This window comes from Vidua chalybeata, chromosome 5, assembly GCF_026979565.1.
Source record: "Vidua chalybeata isolate OUT-0048 chromosome 5, bVidCha1 merged haplotype, whole genome shotgun sequence".
NCBI lineage: Eukaryota > Metazoa > Chordata > Aves > Passeriformes > Viduidae > Vidua > Vidua chalybeata.
The window spans coordinates 50,752,903-50,779,571 of NC_071534.1; the positions used below are offsets into that span (position 1 = coordinate 50,752,903).

Here is a 26,669-nt window from a genome sequence, read left to right on the forward strand (position 1 = left end):
ATAATTTGTTCCTATATTAAGATGGCCTATAACTACAAACCAGCCTTCATCATAATATATGAAAAACATTTTAGCTGTAATCTGGTAGACTGTTTTATAGATAGTGTAAGAACCTGTGTGATCTCAGTTTAAATGCTTCACCTATGTGCTTGGTTGTGAGACTACCAAAAATACCTTTTTTTTCTTCAGGTTTTTCCTCCTTAAGTAAATATTAATTTACACTTCCATTACTATGAACACTAGTTAATAAAATATTTTTTATGTACCAACTATATTACTGACTAGTGAGAGATTATACACATAAATCTAAATATGACTGTTGAATGGCCTGTCTTGGCCTCAGTAATTTACAGGAAAAATCATTTATCCAACAAAACAACAATACAGAAATGTGAAAATTAACTTTGTAGAGGATACTTGAATTGAAGCACATTTAGTTCCAACACACAAACCTTCTAGACACTGTATGTCCAACAGGATCCTGAATCACCTGTCATCTATTTATGGCAGCAAATTTCTTTTAAAGATTAACACATAGGCTCAGAAATGTATGTGCATGCATATGTATTTTATCAGAGGGTATGCAGATGTACAGACCATGGCACATTCCTCAGAATCACCCAAATCGTGTGAGCTGTGACACTGTAAAAGGAGACCCCAGTAGCATAAATACCACATTCTCTGCATACCCTATATCCAAGTGCTCAGCAGCAATCAGATCATGCAAAGATTCCTTGCTGAGCAGTTTCATCTCCTTGGACTGCAGAAATGCACCTAAAATTGAAGGATTCTACAGACAGGGAGGAAGCACTGGACCTGCTGGCAGAGGGGAGATATTCTGGACACAACAAAACTGAATGATACCAATACTTACTTGGCAGGCATTATAAATCAACTGGTGTTCCAATTTTTTGATCCCTAGAATCTGCTGAAACATTTCATAAAGCTGTTCCTTGCTCAGAATCAGCTCTGATACAGCACTTAAGGCCATTCTATTCGGCTGTTTGCAGAAGTCCTCTTCTCCCCTGTATATGGCATCGTATTTGGCTAGCCAAGAACTTAACACTGTCTCTTTGCTTAATCCATCAATTTCCGGCAAACTTCGGACTCTCTTTTCTATGTTTTTCTTAAAAACATCTCTAAAGTCACTTGCAGAACATCCTCCACTGTGGACCATTCTTGCAACCCGGTCACTCTTGAGAAATACCTTTTAAAGTAAAAGAAGAGAAAAAAAAAAAAAAAAAAAAGAAACAAAACCAGTTAGCCATGGACACAAATACAAAACAGTCCCTGTATAAAGAAATATAAGCTAGTATTTTGTTCCTACACAAGACAGCTTTATATGAGAAAGTTATAGAGTTTGTTATTTTTGTTATGTTTTTCATAAAGAAACAACTGACCATGTTGAAACCAAGTTTCCGCACTAAGTACTTAAACTGAGTAGTTTTACAAGCATTTATGCATAAAGTTTGAATACCTATGCTAGATGAACTTTGAATTTAAAGCAGATAATTTAAAATTTACCCACAATGAGACACAAATCCAGGAGGAAAAAAGGAAAAACAACAACAACAAAAACCCCTAAAAAACTAAAGAAACACATAATCAATATTAACAATTGAGAAGATAGACTCAAAGACACAGAGCTTGTATCTACTCTGTAGATACAATACTGGAGATAGAGTATGGGATTCTCTGTAAAATCACCAAACATCAACATAAAAAGGCCCCTCCCAACTACTCATACTCTAAGATATGGGAAGTCAAATTACAACAACAAACCAATTAAATCAGTTCCAGCATTCTGTAAAAACTTTCCAGTGTTCAAGAATGGTTGTTTTCATCTCTCCTTTTAGAAGGGCCTCAGCAAGGTCGATCTTTCCAGACACTGTATGTGGCCTGCAGGTAGCTCATTTATAGCACCAAGTCTCATGAAACTGTTTCTCTACGAGATGCAACCAACAAAAAGCTGACGGTGCAGCACAATCACCTGTGTAAACAATGGATGTGTGCCTTGGGCAGGGATCAAACTATGTCATGCCATTGAAAGGATAACTCAGGGAGAACTACCTGCTTTCTGCTGCAGAGGGAGATGAATCAAGGCCCTCCACTCTGCATGGTTCAGCTGCTTGGGTGTCACACCAACATCCCAAGCACAGCTGAAATGCAAGGAACAGATGAGAAACCACAAAGTTGAAACAACTATCACCTTTCTGACTGTCTGCTCTCTTCAGTCAGATGTATGAACTGGGAATTAAGCATGTATTTTCAGATAGTCATTACAGTCCCCAAGAGCTAGGAAATCATACATGACTTTGTGAATGGAGATGATAGCACAGTAGAGCTCTGACTCCAGGTATTATCTCGTGTTAGAAGATAGTGTACCTAAAACCAATCTAAACCAACCTACTGGGCATCACTTTCAAAATACAGAAAAATGGGAGTAGAAGAGGAGCTGAGCAGAGGAGTACACAGATGCAAGCAGATCAAGAAAAAGTAATTCTAAAATTTTTAGTGCTTGTCAATGCACATTCTCTTGTAGCATATTTTAAAATGCGGTTACTTATAAAATGTATTTTTCAACAGATATCCTAATTGATACTGTTCTTAAATGCTGCAGATTAAACCTAAAAGTATTTGCCCAAGGAGATTATTTTAAAAAACCTCACCACCAATATATGCTAATCGCATGTTATACTCTATCTGTACCACAATACATTTTCTTTTATGTAAACATGAGCATCTAAGGTTAAATTCTTACCCATAATGGGACCCGACATAGTTACTGTCAATTAATGCTTATATTAATTTCCTCAAAAGGCTACACAAATATTGAATCTCATTTCAAAACAATTAATAGTCAGAAATTCCATTCAGCAATAAAACTTATTCACAGAAAGAGCCACAAAGATATTAAGTCTTTCCTTGTTTTAACAGTCTGCAATTACATATGATTACATATGATTCATTCCTCTAACAGCTTCACTGGTAAAAAAAAGATGACTTCAAACTTATTTCAGTCACTAAAAAATGTTTAATCTTCCATCACATTAGCCTGCATACCAAAAAGAGAAAGCAGATGCAGAAGCCAGTGAGAAATTAAGAATATTTATAGACACTTTCCACCCAAAATCTCATATTCATGCAAAATCTTGCACACAAATCAATATATTGGTAATATAATTGGACCAGTCTTGTAAAAACAAAACAAAACAAAAGAAAAAACCCAAACCAAACAAAAACTACAAAAAAAAAAAAACCACAAAAAACTACCAATAAAACCCCAAACCCACAAAAACCCAAAAAATACCCTATAACTCAAAAAACATCAATTCCAAACCTGCAAAATATACACTGTAAGAACATCAGCATATCATTCACCTCGCATTACCTTCTTTCAGTCTTATTATTCAAAATGATTAATCCTAAATGAAAGGCTGTAAAGCTGCTAGCACTTTCCATGATTTTATAAGCCATACTAATTCAAAATTTCTTTGTGATTCTGAAGTCTATTTTCCAAGAGACTTTTGTCCAGGAAAAAATGATTCCATTTTTTTTGACCACTTAACCATGGAAGGGAAGCACTATTGTAACACTTGGTGCATGTAATATTCACAAAATAATGGCATGTTCATGTTGGACAAAGCGACAGGTATGTGAAAAAAGAAAGTACAATATGTATGTGCCCTTGACTTTAAAATGTTCCCTTCTGATGTGATTTGAGTCACAAACTGTATTTTTATCAAATTTTCAAAAATTATTCCAAGGTAATTATTTTTCAAGAAGGAAATTACTCAAGATACAAACCTAAGGTTCGAGTAACAGGGTATGAAAAATATGGTTTGTTCTGCAAAGGAGTCCAGTGGACCTAAATCCACTGGCTCTTACTGTACTACTCCTATTTGACTGGAAATTTACCATTTTTTTCCTGAGGGGAATATTTTTTTTTTTTTCTGAGGGGAAAAAAAACCATAATATCATCTTTAAAATGAACTGCTTGCATTTAAGACAATCAAAAAGCAATAATAACATTTTAGCAAAACTATTTCATATGCAAGGCTTTATTTGCAACAGAAAACCATAAGAGAACAGAAATTCTATTAGGAATGTATCAAATGTATCACAAATTTAAAACACTAAGATGCATTAAAAAGCTATTAAGTGTCTCATTAATCCTATTCCTGAAAGATATATGGTACGCTTCGTATTGAATGCAAAATCCTTTGCTTCAGTTAGACTTCTTGAGATTCATCTGATTGTTTTCAGAGCTTTCAAAGATTATATGAGCAGCACAGTCATCCCCATGAGGGAAAATATTTTTATTGATATTTATCTTTAAAGCAAAATACTAAATAAGTACATTCACTAATCTCTGGTTCTTACTGCCTTCATTCCTGTATTTTAATTGATCATTAGACTCAGTCCTAATTAAAAAATTATTCAAAAACTTACAGTGTAAAACGTTATTTCAATTCTCTCAATGCTAGGGGAGAACTGGAAATGAAAAAAATTAAGAGGTTTGAGCGTAAAATATAAAATATCAGAAAACATTATTGTGGGCACAAAGAAATCTAATTCGGCATAGAATTAGATTTGGCAGATCAGCCACAATCTTTTGGAAATCCACCAATTATTCAGAAATAATTTGCAAGACACAGTTTTTAATGAAGTATTTCCTGTTACTACCAACATTTTCCAGACTTCCTCAAAGACATCCTGGACTGACACTGTTGTCAGTCAGCATTTGAATGTTTAGTATCATTACTAGTTTAATGAATCCACAAATCAACATCAACTGTCCATGTTACTCACCACTAATAAATTATCAAACACTATAAAGGAATGCTCTATCAACAAATAAAACACATTCTGGAGAAAATAGATTGTTCAAATAAAGGTTTCCATAGGCCATATATACCCACTTTGAGGAACTTTTTCAATTCATGTTATTTAGAGTCCTCCTAAATACTTTTGGACTGAACCACCCCTTCAGTTTCTGATGGACAAAGTTCAACTCATTCAAAGGTGAGATAACATGTTTTTAAAAAACCCCAATAACAATTGTAATCTACTGAAGCACTGTTTAAATCCACTTTTCCCAATCATTACACATATGCAATTTCATCTACTGCAAATGCTAGTAAAAAACCTAATTCAAAATAGTCTTTAGCACTAGATAATTACCTTAAAAGTATATTTTTGTTTAAAGATGAAAAAATCATTATTTAGCAGTGTCTGAAACTTAATAAAATGCTAGAAATATTTTGAAAATAACTGATTTTCACTTCTAGAACACACTCCTTAAATAACTTTTCTATTTATTTGACATAATACCAAATTTAACTAATTACACAATTAAGCAACACAAACATGATTATCTTATTCTCTACTGTAAAGCTTAGGAAAAAGAAAATTCAAGCAAATGCAGTAGGATAGGTGGACCACAAGAATGATTTCTCAACCTCTGAAAACTTCTTGCTCATCTGGCCTCTGTACACCTTTTAGTAGTGCTAAAGCACCAATATTCTCCTCCTTTTTAAGCAATGCAGCACTTGGAGCTTCATTTGCCATTTTCCACAAGAGCCACTAGAGATTTTTCTTCATTTCTGATGGTCACCTCTGTTCCTGTTGCTTTGAGGAGATCACATTTACACTTTTGACATTTCCTATTTCTTAACAGTCAGGGCTCAGTGCATCATCTTTCATGGAAAATATTGTGGCAGCTCAAAACGCAAACTACATCTCTGGGACAGCAAACTGCTAGACATACTAAGTACCATCTGAATCAGCTTATTACCTTTCTTACAATACCTATTTCAAGCTGCATAACAGCTTTTTGCACATCTGCTAAATTCTGGCATTCTGGATGCAAACTCTTGGGCTCCATGCACATTCTAGCAAGGTAATAGGTGTGTGACAAGTGGACTCAGACACACGACCAAACTAGCAGCAGTTTGGTACAAGCTCCCAGCTTGGGCAGGGCCACAGTTTGGCCAAGAACTCCTCTAGTTCCCATGTAATCTCTGAAAACCCACAAAGGAGCAGAGGGACCCAAGTGAGCACTGGTGCATATGAGCTGGAACACTGATCAGGCGATTCACACATGAACAGCAGGTGGCCTTTCCAAGACCCATTTATCAAGGAACAAAGAAGGTTGTGCGTACAAGAAATCTCAAGTAAACCTCTCCCACTGCATGTAATTTCAATAAAAGCCAACCACTGTATTCCATATATATGACAGATGAAGTGAGTTTTCTTTGAGCTCTCCCAGCTAAACAGCCTGGCTGCATAGAAGTGATCTTCCCTTGAGCCTCTCAAGGCTGTGACCCTTTAAAATGGCAGATCTTTGGTAAGTGACCGATATTGTGTGTAACCTTTAGTATGACAGCTTTGACTTGTGCCTTAGTAGCTTTACTTATGCCTTTGTAGTTTTGAATCACTCTTCAAACAACTGTGCCACAGAGTAACAGAGTGTATGTTGACACTGAACCTCGTTAAATCACACTTTCACAACACCATATGCAAAATGCTTTTGCTAATGCCTTTCACAAGGCTTCTTTAAGAAATCTAAATCATGCATTCGTGACAAGATGGAATAAAAAACACAGCCATTGCACAAAGGGCCTCTAAATAATAGGTTACCCAGGAGTTCTGATACTTTCCTCCTTCTATTACTATGATTACTTGTATGCCATTCTAAATTAAGCATAAAACAATCCTTTCTTCCAAACTACCAACCAAAGGTGTAACAGGAATCTCTGCACTGATCAGACCATAGGAAATGCTTCATTACCTACATTTGAACATTGATAAGTGATTGCATCAACCTCTCCAACTGATGCTGCACATTATTTTATCTGTGAAAGTACATTATGTCCTTCTAATTAAGACTATGCAGGTCTCTGTCAGCCTCCAGAAGCTTGCTAATTGAGTGTAAAATATAGGACCAAACATTGCCGTCTTACAGCAGCACAATGATTGATGAACCAGAGAGGTAACTACCTAGATCTCCAGTGTGTTTATTCACGACAATGTACTGCAACTGATGTTTGGGGCATCCTTAAAACACACTAATGTTAAACCAGAACCTTTTCATGTAACTTAGAAAAAAGACTGTCATGCAAGGCCTAAAGATATTTCTCTTTGGAGATTTTTTTTCAGAAGTACACTATCACTCAGACACAGATACACAGCTACAGAGAGCAACACTTTGTTCTTATGGATGTGTTCTTGTTTTAAAGGAATTTTCTTCTCCTTTAAACTTACCAGAAGCAAAGCTGGAACTGTATTAAGATTAATGGCAACTATGTCATATCAGAAATTGTCAATTAAAAAATAAAAATGAACGGAAGTACCTCTTTGATAGAGACTGAACAAGGGCAAAAAGGACTTTGATGGAAGTCCAAGGAATATTCAAGTCTATGAAAGCTTTTTAGGTTTCTGATATACTTTTCTGATGTGTTCTGTACTCAAGCTCCTGCTGTGCTTTGTACAATAATCAGAACTCTTGAGTTTATGAGATACAGAATAATTTTTTGAAACAGCAATTTTCAGGGCTAAATTGAGTGCTAAAATTTCTGCAAAAGACAGTAATTCTCATCCTGCAAACTAAAAGGAATTGAAATAAGTCTCTTATTTAAAAATTGGATGTGACATGCATCATCATGTTGTGCTAGAAGCATTACTTGAGGCAAAACAAAGCATAAGACATTTACTGTGTAATATTAAATAGCCCCAATGCAGCTACTGCAGCAGCTCTTCACAGTCACTGTCAAGAGATCTCACCAATCTAAAGTCCTTCCTGTTCCACAGGAATAAAAAGTATTCCCATGTCAGTCATGAGCAATGCTCTCTGGGACCAGCTCTCACACCCCTCAGTAGTTCTACTCTAGACTGAAATCACACAATGCATCACACCATGATCTGAGGCTAGTTTGATAAAGGTGCAAAAACTTCTGACAGTTTGGAGAACAGCTTCCACAGCTATACATTGTAAGAACAAAGGTTTGTTCCTAGTAGCAATTAATGTCTATCATGACCAGTGCTGTCTGCTGCTATACCTTGGAGCTGCAGAAAAAAACCATTGTTTCAGATATGATGTGCTCACTGAACTTACAACAGTCTTAAAAAAAAAAAAAAAAAAAAAAAAAAAAAAAAAAATTAAGTTGATGTTTAGATTAGTTCAACTAAGCACATTACAAGAACAAGATCATTTTGGGTCAAAAATAAATAGTTAATGTAGTAGCATCATACATCCAAGAGTAATATAATTATTTTTATGCTCCTTGAATAAAATTACTGCACTGGCTACTGAAATAACATATATATAGAAGAAGACACTAGTAGTTATCAATGCATTTTAATAGCTACTTCTAATAACTCTTGTCTGCTGAACATGAGTGGAAATTGAGGTAAATGAGATTTGCTCAGTATTTTGAAATCAGAAGCACTTTTTATTTTTTAGAAAAATAGAATTTACTTTTTAGAAAAAAAATAAATTAGGCATTGCTTGCAGGTCTTATTCCTCCCCTGTTCTCTTTCATACCCTAGAAATATCCTCCAGGCACTATTTTGATGTATTTACAATGAAATGATCAGAGTTAGTCTATTTTTAAATCTATGTAAGTCATCAGAACAGAGTCCTCACCTTCAGGTAAAAGCAAAATATTTTAAGAAATCACACTTAAAACTCTGATTACTCTACTTCGGAATTTCCATGATTATTTTGTTAATGAAAGGTTACTTCTCTTAGAAGTATAGTACATTGTGCATTTTTCCCTAATTTTGAGGGGGTGAGAAATCTGAAAAAAAATCTTTAATTTTGGCTAACAGTGTGGTCATTGGTTTTTGTTTTTAAAACCTCTTTAAAGTAGTGCATTACATTAAGGTGAAAAAAGGAAGCAAAATTTAAAGTAGTAAACCATCATCATCCAAAGAGGCATAGTCATTCAATATTATCCTTTTTTTTTTTAATATATCTACTACCCTTCCTGAGCACATTAAGCTATGATTTCTTTTTATTAAGAGTAATGGTTCAGAAACCATCACAAGCTGAAATTTTCAGGTAATTTACTTTGCTTTCTTCAGCTCTTTTGGGCACAACAGCTGCACACTGGACATTTACCACTGCTTAGCAACCTGCTATCTGTAAAAAAAAAAACCCACCAAAACTCAAACTCTTGAAAATTAAAATGTCTGCTACTGCTCCAGGGGTACATGCTTGTAAGCATACTACAAAACATTGTCCACTGGGATTTGTTCTCTTCCAGCTTTTTCAAAATGCACAAGCAATTGCCAATGTCTACCCAAACTGCTGTTCCTGATGGCAACACATTTCAGAGTCATGTACTGCAATGTTCGTGCCTTGGGCATAAGAACAAACAGAGGTATAGTAACAATCACCATAAAAAATCCACAAAACTGTTTCCCCAAGAAGCATGTTTTCTCCTGGATTAATTTATTAAAGTTAACCAGCTACCTTTTTGAAACAAGCATATTTATCTTCCTTTCATGGCTGATAACAGCAGCAATAGTTTTTGCACCCTAGTGAGACACAGTATATATATTGCTGCCTACATGAGCATGAGTGTGGATTACTTTTGCTATGCTTCCACTTGGAACAGGCATTATGATATCCACTTTAACAGTACAGTCTGCCCTTTGACCAAGCCCCATTGCTCAGGCTGAAGCATGTTATAAGGGAGCTAACAGCTTGCTCTCCAGTATGCTGATTCTGCCTGACAAGAACTCCTTTCTTTGGTGACCATTGGAAAGTTCCAGGTTATGAGAATTTCAAAGGCTCTATTTTAGATTGCGTAAGACTGAAAAAGGCTGTTAAATTGAATGTGTAACACAGCATGCCTAGGTGATGTCACTGTAAAAAGGCTTACTTTCACCTTACAATTGGTCCCTATTTTCCAGTAAATTCCGTAAGGAAGGTGTCCAACCCTGACTATAAAAGAAGAAGATGAAGGCTGAAAAAATAACAAAGAAGAAACCAAAGATTGAAAAAAAAAGAAGACTTCAAACAGGAAACATATTTACACAGAAATAATGAGTAGCAAACAGTCTTGCTAAAAAGGATTAGGAAAAAAACATTTACTTAGCATATTTATCTATTTCACAATCAAGAGATGATGACTAGTTTATACAAAACTACCTCTGGTACCTGCAATCTTGAGAAAAACACACACCTGCTTGAAATCAGTAACTCATATTTTCATTTGCCTTGCTAAGGAACTCCTCAATTGTCTGACTTTTTGGTGTTTACAAAACAGAAGCAGCCCCAGCACTTTACCTCTTATGATAGTGCTGCCTCTTAGGATACAATGTTTCTAAATATAAAATCCAATTTCTTGCATTAACTGTGAGAAAAAATGAAGTAAATGGGCAAGTACAATAAAGAAGGGAAATAGTCCTTCACTTCTCTAAATTTTCCTCTGGAGTCACTTGTGGTTCTAGTTTTTATTTCACTTGACTGAAAGTGGAAGTTACGTAAGTGACAGTTTTCATCATTGGTATTGCACTGGGTTCATTTTGTCAGAGATGAAAAGAATTGGTTATTTCACTTTCCTATTACCATTAATATGCTTCTGTATTAACCATTTTCACCTGAGTATAGATTAATAGCTTTTGATTCAAATGAGCATACTACGATATCTTTATTTTTGAATATAATACCAGGCACTCTATAGTCAGACCAGGTCTGCTGAGATCCTTTCAGTCCCTATCACCCACCACCACCCTAAATACTTTGCAAAGTAAGAACACTGTTTCAGAACATATATTTTTACTGATCAATGCCACTTTTTCATTTCCAGTTTATATATTCTGCCACTGCAGCTGAATGCTCAAAAATGACATGAGCAAATAGAAAATGGGCCACAGCCACCTGAAATGTTGTCTGATAACATTATTTTTTCTGCTTTAGCAACTGAGAAAGTGCCAGCAAACTGACAGCTTAAGCAAATAAGAACCACTTCCTTTCCCTGTACTAGTTAGTTTTAGTGGCTTATTTTTTGGTGGAGAAGAAAGGGCAGTGTTGGGTGGAGAGAAAGGTTAAAGCTCTGACTTCACTCTGTGGCCTAAGGAAACTGGAAAAGAACTGACACATCATGAATACTGCAAAACTTGGGTAGTCACAGGAAAAAAAAGGCGAGAGTAGACTCATTAAAGCCTCTGAAGGCTTACTGATGATGTCTATCTATCAATATGGCATCTTTCTCCGACTGTGATTCCCAGGATTTAGGGGAAATAGATAAATGGGAAAATGCAGCCACTTTCCATGTAAGAAAAACCTTCTTTTGCACCCCATGAAGGGTGACATTGTTTTAAAAGTATTCTCGAGAATTAGATGTAGTGTACAGGACTGGCAGAGCAGAAGATCTATGAGAAGGAACCACAGCTGTGTACCTCGCATCCCAAAGCCAAATAGAAAAGGCTGCTTGCACCTATTGCCTCCTGCATGACTCAACAGCTGCTAGAATAGTTCACTACAATTGTTTAAAAAATAATTCCATCATTACTAAAATATGGGAAGTAAGAACAACTCTGAAGAGAAAAAAAGGTGACAACTGCCACAGGTATCTGGAACTGCTTGACTGTAGTCAAGTAAATGAAGAGATGCAAACTAGAAGATGAAAGGAATACAAACTGTGTTGTACCTGTTAGTGATGTAATTCACCCATTTTAGACCCCTTTCCAAATGCTGGGCAAGGGTACACTGCTCCAAAGGACAACCCAGAGCTCCTAATGGAGGCTCTGCTTTGAAGCACTCCCTATAGGAACCTCTCTTGCCACAACAAGGACAGAGAAGCTTGCGAAGATTCATTGTCCAGACTGTTCTACAAAACATCCCAGGGCAAGTGGTGCAAGTACCTTCCAGAAGTTCTGAACAGTCACAACAGAAGACTTTGAATCATTTGGGGAGAAACAGGATGGAACAACACAGTTGAGTTTAATTGCAAGCTGATGTGATAGATAATACTAGTTTTGTGATGAAAATGTATTTGGTGTTATAAAAACAGCTTAGCTTCCTTGCTTCTCCCAAAGGACAATCTGTACTTCAAAGTGTTTCTGTTCTAAGAGGAAGATAAGAACAACAGAATATAAGTGCAAATGTAGGCAGGGACAATGCATCATGAAAATGTGAGTGCTTGGGGAATTGTTTTTTATGTCTTTGCACTTAGAATGCATTATTATTTGTGTGGACATTTCTCAACAGCAACACCATCTCATCGCTCATTAGAATGCATTTCTATTTCAGAAAGTTACAAAGGCTATTCAGGGCTGGCAGACACTAAGCCATTGGCATGTCAGACTTAGCTGCTAGCTGTAGTCTTACAAATATTTTTATTCCAATACAACTTTCTTAAAAAACCAGCCTTTATCATAAATCCATTCTCTCTCTCCATCTTTATTAAGTGTAATCTTTGTGTGTCAAAAAACAACAATACATTTTCCTTGATTAATTTTTCACAAGGGTGATCAATTCATGGTGTCGGCAGGAAAGTTATAGTACAAAAAAAGAGCTTCAAAATGCATTCTAAATCTTAAATCCTTCCTTAGATTTAATAATCGCCCTGCTGGCTGCACTTCAGACAAGCAATACTTCAATGGGAAGATTAATGAACAGTTGGTCTGCTGTTTAATCCCTCTAGATTTTTGCATGCAGAATGCAAACTTTTACAAGTTGGACTATTTTTAAGCATTCCAATTATATTCAAAGTCCAAATAGCTTTAAGGGTAACTTTGAGTCTTCTTAGTCATCATTAGAGTACTTAAGTTTTAGAAAATATTCATTCACTATACTTCAACATTCTCTAGACCATTTTAAAGATTACCTTTCAAGATATCATCTCATTTCAGAAATGCTTTCAATTTCTTATTTATTGATAAATAATTTTACACAGTCATCAACTATTTTGCCTTTCTAGTAGTATTCTATGGCAAATATTTAATTTTATTTTATTTTGTGTCTTAAATTTAACTTAAGACACAAAAAGTAAGTTCTTCTCTACAGCCACACCAGCCAGTTATTGCCTCTACCTCTTACAGGAACAACTGCTGCCTGTCAAGTTCCTGCTGCCCCTGACCTCCATGGTGTCCATACTGCTCAGGTAATGCCTGAAGTCCAAAAGAATGGTAAAGTGAGGTAAGAAAATTTGCACCCAGCCTGGGATGATGGGGAAGATGTCCATATTTATCCACCTCCCTCAGCATTTCTACAACCATGCCTTTCTTTCTTGGGCTTCCAGAGAGAGGTGCTGCTAATAGCAGAACAACCTATGAAACTTTCTTTGCAATAAATAGGGCAGTCTGAAATTATTAGTCAGAGGAACCTCTTGCCTAGAGATAACTGTGGTTGTGTACCGAGGGACAAACCCTAGTTACCTATCCAGTGTAATTCAAGATCCTACAGATTTTGTTCCACAGTAACACATAGAAGCAGGAAAAAAAAATCCTTCACAGAGCTCTTACAATTGCGGGCCCCTCCCAAAAAAACACCCCAAAGTCCTGAACTTTTGTGCTTTACAGCTCCCAGCAACAAGTACAGTGTGGAGAACTGAGGATGGAAAAAGAAATAAAAAACCAATACCACCATGATGTTGAAAACTTCTTCCTCTCCAGTGTGTGCCCAGTCTGGTTTCAAATTCACCCTAACAAGACTTCACCTCTTTCTCTTTTCTCCAATTATGTGCTCCAGTTTCAATAAACCAGGAATGTACAGGAAAGTATGCTTATTTTTAGGCTTTGTCTCTTAAATGACAGTAGCACCTATATTCCAAAATGTTTTCAAGCTAAGCCAGGCAAGAGCTTTGGCAAGAAATGAAAATGGTTTGCAAGTCAAATGTAATAAGCAAACAAACATTACCCTCCTGCTGGAAAAACCAGCTCTACTTACACCAAGATAAAGCTTAAGTTATTTGGTTACTGTGACTAGCCTATTAGTCAACATCATAATGCACTTTTTATGCCCAGAGAGAAGACCACACATCTCTTGTCCCCCATACGGCCGAATCCTGAACACTGCAAAGACAAAGTCTGATTGCAAATTCTTCTAATTTTAGTCTTTGTACTGTCATTCCACTCAATTTCTCGTCATAATTCCACTAATGCATACGATTTTTCATTTTTATTACAGCTTCTCTTAGATTATTCTCAAAACATGTTTCCCACTTATCTAAGCAGCAGACTGATCTAAGTAGTTTTTATGAAAAAGTAACTCAATTTTGCATCAGGCTATTTGGAAACATTTGCACTATTCATCTGCCAACTTCTGAAACATATTACTCATACCAAGAGCCTTCTGTCATCTTCTAACACAGATTTTCTAATTTGATGGTCCAAAGAGCCCAGAATAATCCCTAAAGGTTTTTTATTTTAATCATAAATTTTATGACAACCAGAAACAACCTCCTTATCATGGCCACTTCTACAAATGATTGCACCTTTCAACATACTTATTATTACTGACAGGTTAATTTACTGTAGAACTTGCATATTTATCATGAGCACTATTTAAATACTGAAAAAAACCTGTTACAATAGGAGCAGCAAGTGTGTACTTAGAATTTGTATTGTCGTGTCATTTCAGAATTCATGGCTCCATTCAGTGAATTAATTCAGATTATTTCACTCTCACACTAGGAATTTAGCTCATAAAACATGAAACAGGCAAAAGGCTAGGGAATTTGAACTTGTAAGGAGTAAAGATTAAGAAAAGGAAAAAAACTGTAACAAGAAACACACTACTGGAAGATAAGTCTAATACTTGCTGCAGTCACAAAGTTAGTATGCATCTGCCCAGCAAGACCAAAAAAGTTAACTATTTTCAAGTCAAGGAGAAAAGAGTTGTTACAAGACTGTCAGATTCAAACTACAAAGCCTGGCACACTGGAGCAAAGCTGTGCAGCAGCTCTGCCACATCCCAGAGCATGTGCTCTTGGAGCAGCCAAAGCTAGGAAAATGCACAGAGCTACAAGAGGCTACCGCAAATACAAGAATGCTGCCTTGGCATTACCTGGAGCTGCCCTCGTTCTCGCCCAGCACATCCAATTCGTTTTGGCAGGCCCTCCTTCACATGCTGACAGAGCCAAGCTCAATATCTCAAGTTGTTATATGTTTTGGCAGGTTGCATTTGTAATCTGTCTGCATTAAATTATACCAAAAAACTTTGGAGCTTCCAGGCACAGAGCAAAGTTCAGCTTCAGCCATGCAATCCGGAAGCAATTGCAGCTGCAATGTCATCAAGTAAGAAACTGGCAGTGGAATCATCACATAGGCAGGTTCATAAACACATTGTCAAAAGGCAGGAAAACTTCACTGTCATGCACAAGCTTTGATCTTTTGGGATGCAAAGAACTGACATCAAGAATGAAAAAACACCAAGCTAAGCAGCCACTTCTATATTTGGAAAAGCCTAAATTAAAACTTCAGAAAAGGCAGTTATGTCTCGATGCCAGCAACAGAAAGAGATAAACACTGAAATTTAACCAGATTTTAGCTTTACTTCAAATAAAGGTTCATGCTATCTAGCAATATTTCTCAGTACTTAATTAGAAGTAAGATGCTACCTTTTTAACCCTTAATTTTCCTCTCTGTAGCCTGTAAGACTGGGAATGCTCCCTGCTGGAATATTCCCAGGAGATACCCAAGAAGATACATCTTCCACTCATCCAGCATCTCCCCTGACTCCATGTGCAGCAGCCACTGAAACATGGCCCAGGCCCCTTTCTCATGGCTACCCAGACATACTCAGAACTAACACTGAACTGAGCAAAGCTGTTAAACTGCATGTACTGTTTTCTTCATCAAAAGAACTCTCCTTGCACTGTTTTCTTCATCAAAAACACTGTTTATAAACAGCATCCATTTTTCAACATTATGCCCACTGAGATAATGGGTAAGGAAGTCATAATGGGAGGGAAAAAGGGCAGTTTTGTTACATATATAAAAATACATATATATGGCATGGTTCCAGCCCAGAAGTAACTTAGAAACCCTAATTTTCTTGCACTTTCTGTGTATTATGCTATGCTTCATTTAATGGTTTTTGGTTGGTTGGTTTTAGTTTTAGAGTAAACCTGAGGCTGGGCTTCCATTTTGCAGCTTTATTTAGAGAAGAAAAAATTGAAGGATTGGAGACCACATCAAAATAATCCATAATAACACAGAGACTTTATATAAATGCTACATAAGCAATATGAACTTCTCCAACACAGTCATGGAGATCAATGTTATCAATCTAAACCCCAATGGAACTATTACTGAGTTCCTCATCTTTTTAGGTAACATCTTTTGATATTTCAGTTGGGATCAGAAGACAATAGTTTAGTTTTTCTCATTTTATCTAGGTGAGAACTCTGGGAACAGTGTCCAAAAAAAGTTATGTTTTCTAATTTGTGCAAATAGGACTAGAAAAGAAACATACCCCATATGTGTACCCCAATCACACAGAGATGGATTCTCTCCTGACTTTCTGGGTGCACTTCACTTTGTGTTTTTATGTAACAATTATGAGCCGCACACTACATGAAGAAAATACTATTAAAGCTTCTTCACATTTCACAACAGAATCGTGATTATCCATATCTAAAAGTGAAAAAGTATGGAGAGGGCTTGGAGGGGGTCATCATCTTTTATTTAAAAAGAAAATTGCTATCTGTGGACAAAGTTTTAATCTGTTACAGAATGCTGGAAAAATGGTAAACAAGCATTGTCTAACTATTTTCCATATTACCATTAAAGTTCTTTCATTGATGAAATCTTAATTGTTGTGTGTGCATTAACACCAGCTCTGTCACCTAAATAGTGACCTCTAACATTTATATTTCCCCTGCAAATTATTAAAATGCTAGGAATAAGAAGTAGTCTTGAGCAAAAACACTTATGAGAATCTGAGAATGGCAGCCACTCAAAGGCAGCCAATACCTTCTGCCCAAATTTCTCATCAAGTGTTCAGTGGCTATCTGGCAGCTTACTCAAATCTCCTAGCTATCTCAATTCTATGACTCAGTCATATAAATAAAGGAGCTGATCCAGCTGAAAATTAATAAAATATAGACAATTGAAACAACCTGCTCTATCTCTCTATGAGTTGACAAACCCGGCTCACAGCTTGGCTATGCACTAGGGACAGTGAGATGGGGGAAAGAAATCATCCTATGGGCAGTTTTCACTACAGTTTCCTCAAATGAATTCTCAAACCACCATACTTGAAAGCATTTACATAACACATCCTAGAAACTATTTCACTCTTTCCATTTATTTAAACCATCAATTATTTAAGTAGTTGTGGCATACAGACATCAGAAGCCCTTTATAATGCAAGGAGCTGGGAAAACTCAGGGACAGACCTCAGAAGGACCCAGCAGCTCTGACAGTAGGAATTTACCATGCAGCAGAAATTCCAGGCCTAGGTGCCTCCACATGCTAAAAGCATTGTACCAAAAGGTTTGGCATAACATTACAGAGTTCACAGATGTCTAAACACAGACAAAAGGGATGATATCTAAAGATTCTATTTCTTTTCAGAGCTCCACTGTCAAGCATCAAGCTGGTTGACCTAACTTGCCTCACAAAGTTAGAGAGAAATGGTCAAATAATTTAACTGAGACACAGTCAAGAAGCCACTTCCTTCACAATGTGAGGTGATGGAGGTTGGGAGAATGAAAACTGTATCTCCCATTCTCCAAAGAACAAATTCTCCATCAATGAGGAGACTGACTTTCCTCAGTCAAGGAGCCTTCTCCATCTTCCTAATACAGCTGGGACATGGGAAGTTGGCTCTCTGGATTAACGTTAATTACAACATTCACCTGGGAGGAAGCAGTCTTTATTCTTAGTTCCTCCTCTAAGGCATGGTAATCTGTTTTAACCAGCAACAAATTAATTTAAAATACATAAACATGAGGATGAAGAAATCACTGGAGAGAAGCCTCAAAGAAGATAAAATGCCAGTAGAGTAGATGGAAAAATAGATAAAAGCTCTGGAAAAGCTACTGCTATTATAAGTTAGAAACTGCTCACAAGCTTAACATGACCTTGTTTACATCTTTAGAAAACAAATATTTAACCTTCTGAGCAAGGAATCTGACTCAGTTACCATATGTGAAATCTGATAAGGGAAATTTAGCTTATATTTAACTAATATATCAAGGCTGTAGCTATTCTGATCTTAAAGGTTCCAAGCAACCATCTCATACAAAAGTCTACCCAAAGAGGTAATTAATGACTGTCATATTAATTACTGGTATAGTATTTTTAACTTGTGTTAACAAGACATATAGCTAAAATTGGGTCTCCTTTTGCCAGACTAAAACTAGTTTAATGGAAGTTATAGGTATCAGTTAGAAAAGATGCTGAATAACACCTCAGCATTTAAATTTCTGTAACTTTTTTTTTTCTTTAATGAACTACAAGAAGTGCTGAATCAGAGGCAGAGAGCATGCATCTTTGTCTTGGTAACCACAGAATTTCTCTTCTCCACTGCCCCCTATGAATATTACTCTTATCAATCTCCTACATTTAATATATTCTCTGTTATACTGATTGTTACCAGTTACAGATGTTTTACACTCAGTTTAATTGCAGGCTCTCCTTCCTCATGGATATGGTTGCTTTTATCCAACACATTTGCAACTACAGTTTGTAGGCAATCAACTCTTATTAAACTGCTCCTAATTTTCCACATCCATTTCCCCCCCCCCACCCAGTGAATTTTAACAGTTTCTTAAGCTTCAGGAACTTTAGCAATTTTTCTATACTTTAGAAACTGTGAGTGTAGTTGCATTTACTCCAGCAGCCTTGCTGAAGAGTCTTCATAATCCACACTCTGCTTTACAAATAAATAAAAATATATACATATAAATATACAAACACACACACATACACACACACACACACATGATGTTCTTTTCTATGGCTCTTTTACTTCTGCTATATCCCTTTCTGGAGATGGAACAAATGTAGCCAGAGACAGCAATTAAAGTCATTACAAATCATTACAGTTTGATATTCTGGCATGCACTGGGAAGAGTGTGGCCAGCAGGCTGAAGGAGGTGATCCTGCCCCCTCTACTCAGCCCCAGTGAGGCCACACCTGCAGGGCTGTGTCCAGTTCTGGGCTCCTCAGTACAGGAAAGACAAGGAACTACCAGAGCAGGTCCTGCAGAGGCCACAGAGATTTGGGGACTGGAGCATCTCTCTTGTGAGGAAAGACTTGTGGGAGCAGGGCTTGTTTAGTCTAGGGAAGAAGACTGAGAGGGGATCTCATCAATGCTTATAAATACCTCAAAGAATGGTGCCAAAAGAATGGTGCTGGACTCTTTTCACCAGTGCCCAGTGACATGAGGAGCAAAGGCCATAAACTAAATCACAAGTTCCACCTCAACATAAGATTTCACACTGCGGATAACAGAGCACTGGAACAGATTGCTCAGGAAGGTCATGGAGTCTCCCTGTCTGGAGACATCCAAAATCCACCTGTACAGGTTCCTCTGTCACCTGCTATAAGGGACTCTACCTTGGCAGGAGGTTAGGACTAGACGATCTCCAGAGGTCCCTTCCAACCCTAACTGTTCTGTGATTCATGCAGAATAATTATGGGTTTGTTTTCTTTCTTGAGTAGTCTTCCTTCTGCAGAGTTATCACTTGTTCTCTACAGATCATTGTTGTGGTTCCTGCCACCTGAAAATACACTACACCTGAAGATATCTGCCCCCTTCAAATGAGAACCATTTGTACAATGGAGTACTGGAAACTATTTTCAGCTTTTAATATACATATTCTGCTTAACCGACATTTCTTTAAATTGCTTTTTCCTATTTATTTGAGGTTTTTACAGACTTTTTTTCCTATTTTGTCTAAGATAGGATGTTATGATTTCTTTTACAAACAATCTTGAAGTTATTGCTTTCTCCTATCGTTTGTTTTTAAAAATCTGGTACAATCTTTTTCCAATTTTCATCAACCTCTTCCGTTTCTGGCTTAGATAATGCCCATCTTTTTCATACAGCCCTCTGGCTGTCTAAACTTTAACTAGTTCTTAACAAACCTCCTCCTCCTCCTCACAACATTTTCCTCAAGAACATACTGAAATGCTTCCAGCACAAGGCACAGGGCCAGCTAAACAGGCAGGATGAGCTTCAGAATGCTGCCATGGAAATTCTACTCTTTAAGTCCTATTTTTACATGACCCAAAAGATATTCCTTAGAAGTCCTATATGAAAAATCATTGCAAGAAGCCCTAAAAAGATCTGATGGTATTTTACAACCAGCTACATGAAATTTCCAATCAAAGCCATCTAAAAATAATTTTTCCTTAACTTTCCCCTCCTTGTAACAGAAATTAAGAAACAAGCTTCTCCCACTCTCAAACATAAATCAGCAGACTGCATGAGGAACCTTCTCTTCTACCTCTGAAGCTAATTAATTTTTCTGTATTTCTGATCTTTAAGACTGTTGCTTTCATCATGGCCACAAGACATATATGATTAGAACTATTTTAACATAATTAACACTTTTTTTTTATTTTAGGGTGTTTGAGGTAGATGTTTTGGCAGGCAAGGCTGTTTGCTTTTTACATGTTTTCTTTGAGGCTGGATACATCCTTTCCTTCTCTACACTTGGTTATCCTGTTTGTCAAACACTGCAATACAGTCCACACTGCCCTCACCAAAGTTTCTCTTCCAGAAGTGTGGCTCAGGATGCTGCTGGCAGACAGAGGAGCCCTGGGAAGCAGCACTGGGTGCTTTGCACATGGTTGCAGCCTCAGACCAGCTATGGAACTCACAGCCCAGCCAGCAGCATCCAATATGGTCAGCACTCTTGCTCATCAGGCCCCATGCAGGTGAACAGTGCAGCCATCCAGCATTGCATGGAGATGCAGAAACAGGACAACTTGAGCTCTCGGAGAAGAGAACCAGAACAAGGAACAAGATTTACTGTTGCTCTGGCCATGGCTGTAGCAGTCAGGCAGTGTGCTGCAGAAACACAGCCATGGAATGAAATGAGTGGCAATACCAACACACTCAGCTGAAACTTATTTCTGAGGCCTCTTGACAGACTGATCCATCTGCCCTCCTGAAAGATAATTTTTTAATGTGGCTTAAGTGTCCCTGGTACCCAAATGCTGTAAAAATAATTGTCCTCTGCTGTAACCGATTTGTTTTCCTGCCTTTAGCTTTCAGCTTTCCTAATAAGCTGTCAATTAGTGATGAAAATTTGAAAAACAAACATTCAGCTCTGCTTATGGCAACCTCTTTCTCATTGCCATCCCAAGTTCATAATCTAAAATACAGACCCGGTGAATCTGACTATCAAGTCCAGCCCCCATTGAAAGCAAGGCAGCACCAGCAGGTTCTTTTTAAAATACAGACTTTATGCTAGAACTGCAAATAAGTGTGTGCAGTTTTGGGTGATATTAGAAAGACATTAGCTATTGGAGAGCATCCCAAGGACAGCAATGAAGATGGTGAAGGACCTTGAGGGGAAACCCTGTGAGGAACAGCTGAGGTCACTTGGTCTGTTCAGCCTGAAGAAGAGAATGACGGGAGACGTCACTGCAGTTACAACTTCCTCATGAGGGGAAGAGGAGGGGCAGGCACTGATCTCTTCTCTTTAGTGACCAGTGACAGGACCCAAGGGAATGGCCTGAAGTTCTGTCAGGGAGGTTTAGGTTGGAAAAAGGTTTTTGACCCAGAGGGTGGTTGGGCACTGGAACAGCTCCCCAGGGAAGTGGTCACAGCATCAGCCTGCCAGAATTCAAGAAGCATTTGGACAGTGCTCTCAGGGACATGGTGTGATCCTTGGGGATGGTGCTGTGCAGGGCAGGAGGACTCAGTGATCCTTGTGAGTCCCTTCTAACTCAGGATATTTTATGCACATAGAATTCCCACCAAGTTTTGGTCCATTATTCACCCTTCAGCTGAACAAATAGTCACTGGAAAAATCTGTTTCAAATCCTGCTTTTTAAAACACCATGTCTCTTTATTTTTCAGGAACTCCAAAGAAATTTTAACCAACTTCAACGTATGGCAGAAAGCTGGTTTCTGAGCTTGGACTGGACGTGTTGAAACTTGGCACAGATGTAACATATTGAGGGGGATTTCTAATTTAAACAGATCTGTCAATCAAAATGTGAGCACCAGAACCTTAGCATTTCTACAAAATGTAGCCTGATATGCTGCTCTAATCCAGATTAAATAATTTTCTGAAGACTGTAATGTGATGAGTCCCTTGCTGAAGCTCTATTAATTAGCTAAATGTGTGCTGAATTTTAAATGTAAGCAGCCTTCCTTGCAGTTGTTTTTTTGGGAATACATTTTATTTCACTAATGGGCCATGCTTAGGCCATCTGTGTGACCCATGATCAGGCTGACAGGTAGCAGCTGGATCTCATCACACAGCAACATGTGAATTACAAGCACCAAGAACATTTTACAGAAATCACCTCTAGAAGTGTCATTTTGTGACTTTTTCTGACTTCCATTTTAAGCTTCTCTATGTTCCAGACCCACTTCACCTTCCTTCACCACAAAGCTTTCTCAGTTAATGAACAAAGTAAAGAGAAAATCCCCCCCAAAATCCAGCACACCCCTGGACACACACACCCTCACCCCCTACCATAGTAGGTTAGGTATTTTTCGTACTCATTCTGAATCTCTGAATTGCAGCAGGCTTATTTCTCCAGTTGATTTCAACCAGAACAGCAACTGTTTCATGGTAACAGATTTGCAAAATTTAGAAATGCATTTTAAAGTTAAACAAATAAATGTTTTAAAGAATCAACAAAGACTGAGCTAAATGCTTCCATTAGTTCAAATAGTCTAGTAAATATTATTCGGTTTTTACACTGGTATCCAGCAAAAGAATGCTGGAAACAAGTCCTGGGCATTTCCTCAAACAAAGCAATGGGCTCAAACATGCAGCAGGCGCAGGAGACCTTTCTGGTACCCTGCTCTACACAGAGAACAAGGAGATAAAAATGTAGCCAGTCTGCTTCAGTATGAGTATCAAAGGGTCTTTTGGTGCTGAAGGTAACAAACTCCAACTCAGAAACTGTCATTAGGCTAGCTCTAATAATACTTTGACAGGAAAAGTAGACTTCCTTTTCAAATCACTAACTCCTGTATCAAAAGTCTGTTGAGTGGAAAGGGAACAGTCTTTAACAAAAGCTGTTAACGTGTCGTCCACACTGCTGTTTAACCGTAACCTTTTCTGACACCTCAACAGCATGAACTTAACATTCATTAACATCTCTTCTAACTTAGGCTAACAAGCAAATTAAGACCACCGTCAAAAATTAAATTTGCAGACTATCACAAGTAATGTTTTCTACATTGTTAACCTCAGTACATTTTAAGAGCTTTCAAGGTTTTTTCCCCTCTCTAAACAAACAGTAATAGGAAGGACATCTTAATACTGCTTTCACTGCTCACAGCTATGCCTGCTCGTGCTTTGCAGACTCCCCTGCCATCTGTATTCACTATTATTTTTTTAAAAGGTTGGGTCTGGGTTCCCAGACAAACACAGGGCTTATCTACTTCTAAAAGAAATGTCTCATTCCTTGACTAGTTCAGTTATTCTACTCCCTGTACCACATGTTATTCACCTACACATTTTTTTCAGTCCTTCAGGATAACTTATTCAACCTTGTTATGATTAAATATGAGCATTTTGGAAGCAGCATTTGCCTCCTGTCTCACTTTAGGAAAAGACAGATGCACCTTTCTGTTTAGTAGACGAAATCAGGTTTAAAGAAACAAGTACCGTGAAGTCTACAGTCCCTGCAAGTCTTCATACTTAAGTCAGGAGAAATTACTATGCATATTCAGATCAAGAGCCATAAAACAATGCTAAGCCTGAAGACATCCACAGTGATCAATGTGATTGTCTGATTCTGAAGTGATGCACTGCGGCAGGACATTCCTCCCTCCCTTCCAACACATTCAGCTGATGTATATGGATGAGATAACCTGACAGGGGGTTCTCTCTGGCACCAAGAGGGCTGAGACCCTCAGCTGACAATAAACATCTTGGTCTGGAGAGCAGATGCAGAGAGAGAGAAAATTTAAATATCATTGACTGAAAGTCACTGCTTTATGCTATAAAAGCAACACAAATTATCACAGAGACAGAAGCCTCTTACATACTCCCTGGAAATGTGCAGGGCTTGGATGCATTTCCTTGGATACTCTTCTGGAAATTGAGAGGAAGTATCATCTGTATCTCCCATCAGCAATTGGATGGTGAGACACATTGAATCCTACTCTATACTACTTCTTCACTAGCTGTAATATAGGTACCTCAATTGCGCTGTATTGTTTATTTACTAGCAGTGTTTGTTTAGTTAGTAAGTCATCTGTTAAAGCCTTATGTCTGCTAAATTTATGTATATCAATTAAATAATTTATTTTGTGATAGACCTAATTCACTATTATTAAGAACTTGCAACAGGAGTGGGTTTTGGGGTGCTGGCCACCTCAGTGAAGTTACTGTCTACTGCCAGAGGCCTGGGCAAAGACAAAAACTTGTTTAAAACTCCCCTCTCCATTCATAACATACACACAGTTCTTCTCACAGTTAATGGTAGAACAGAAATCTGCATTTCATCTTCCCCTCAAACTGCTTGGAAATTTGTCAGTGACTCTTGTTCAAGGAGGCCTTATCTTTGTTCCACAGGCAGTCTAAAAATAGTTATAGCATCTCTCACATGTAAATTTTTCTTTTCTTGCTGCCATTTTTTGGTTATAGAAGTCTGACCTCTGCATCATCAAACTGTCTTATAATGCTAGCAGACAATTCAGTCTCCACGGGCCTACAGAATGCAGTTAGATGCAAACTGCACACCTGCTGGGTCACGATCATCAGGCTGGCACATTAGAAGGATGCAGCCCACCTGCAGTTTTCAGACCCATCTCTGTAATATTGCCAAGGAAACAAAAGCTGCATACTCCATCTGGGTTCATCCTCAAATGTAAGCTCTCCTTGCTTAATATCAGAAACAAGGCATATTTCCAGGAGAATACTTTTCAAGTAGCTCATGGGGTGACATCTCAACTTCTGTTTCAGAGGTTTCAAAAAAAAAGTACTTTGGCATCCGTACATATCTGGGCCAGTGGCCACTCCCATGAGTCCTGTGTGTTTAAAGCTCACTCCTCAAACAGGGAGAAACTTGTTACTCACATGAGGATGATGGTCTTTTATTCACCTTCTCTTCAGGGCCTGTGATTGGTGTGGACTTGGAGCTATCTTTCCTTTCAGTCTTAGCTTTGAAGATCAACACCAGTGTTGAACACAATGAACTATAAGTACATTTTAGAGTAGCATAATGGCAGCATCAGGAGAACTGAAGTAGGGAAGAAGGACATTTTACCTTTTCCTTTCTGATCAGTTCATCATCAGCAGAAATTGACTTTCTGAAGCAGTACTCACTGCCAGTTGGATTAAAAAAGTGGTAAATCTCTTTCATGTGGAAGGATGAAAGCTTTAGCTTACTTCCCAGTGAGTCTTGATGGTTGTGCTCAGTAGTCCAAGAGGGAAAAAGAGCTAAAAGCATCACAGTGAGCTGCACTGCCATGGTGGGGCTGTGGATTCCCAGCACACTTTGAGACACACTCCTTCTTCCCCATGAGCCCCTTGCCAGAATTAAGGCACAGAAGACTCAGCAGCTCAAAGCATGCAGTGAAACAGAGGGAGATAAATGGAATGCATCACTTCTTTTTGCTCCCTTGTTTCATTTTCTCAATTGTATTTGCAGCATATCTGAAGCAGACTCAGAAGGCTGAGAGTTGGAATAAGGCAACACAGGTCATTTACAATTAATCACTGATTACTGCTGTAAGTCTCAGATCAGAATTGGTGTTTTGAAAGAACTTTTTTCTCCAGTTACACAACTTATGTCAGTTACTGGAGTCCCAAGGACCAGCTTACTTGGTCTTTCCACAATTGAACATCTGTAAAACTTTTAGGACAGTATGCCACTGTCAGAAGAAATGTCTGTATTTTAAGATTACTTCTCTATTATTTCCTCCTAACACAAGCATAGAAAGAGTGGTCAGAGAGCAACTAAAACTACTTTTACTACACTGGAGGAATTGATTGTGGAGGAAGGTAAGACAACAGGGTAAAATATCATCCATATGCCATCCCAAAAACAAACTTCTGAGAAATGAGAAAAGGTAACATTTTAACAACTGATGTAAGGCTCATTTTTCAGATACAGAAGTGCCTGCAAGGAATACAAATACAGTAACCACAAGCTCCTCCTGCTGTTGAAAGACAAAACTGAAGAACTGGTTAATTGCCTTATGCTGTTACCAGTGATGGAAATGTGGACAGGTAGAAGATCTCCCTGAGCCCTGATGACTAGAACTGAAGAATACACTCCTGGAAATCCTTGCATGAGCCTTCCCTGCCCTGGTATTTTTTCATCAGGAAACTCCTTTGATTTGGCACTATCTGACAAAGGATACTGAGTATCTTGAATTTTGATCTGACACAATATTGCTGCTTGAATGTTACTAATTTTGGGAAACTTGCTCATTGCCTTTTTTTTAAAATCAAGTTTTTTAAATTACTTGGCTGTTTTGTTTTGGTGGGTTTTTTTCTTAGCTTTCTGCTAAGTTTTATTAAGCTGAAGATGCTCAAAAGCCAAGAAAATAAGGT

General features: G+C 37.7%; 1 protein-coding gene across 8 annotated transcripts in view; it reads right to left on the minus strand.

Moving 5' to 3' along the window:
• Positions 1–26,669, minus strand: part of CADPS2 (calcium dependent secretion activator 2) — a 281,254-nt gene that overhangs the window by 188,356 nt on the left and 66,229 nt on the right. For all 8 annotated transcript variants that reach the window (XM_053942794.1, XM_053942793.1, XM_053942792.1 and 5 more), the window contains one exon: positions 875–1,207. In XM_053942794.1, the coding sequence (XP_053798769.1) occupies positions 875–1,207 (333 nt within the window). The remainder of the gene's footprint in view (positions 1–874; positions 1,208–26,669) is intronic.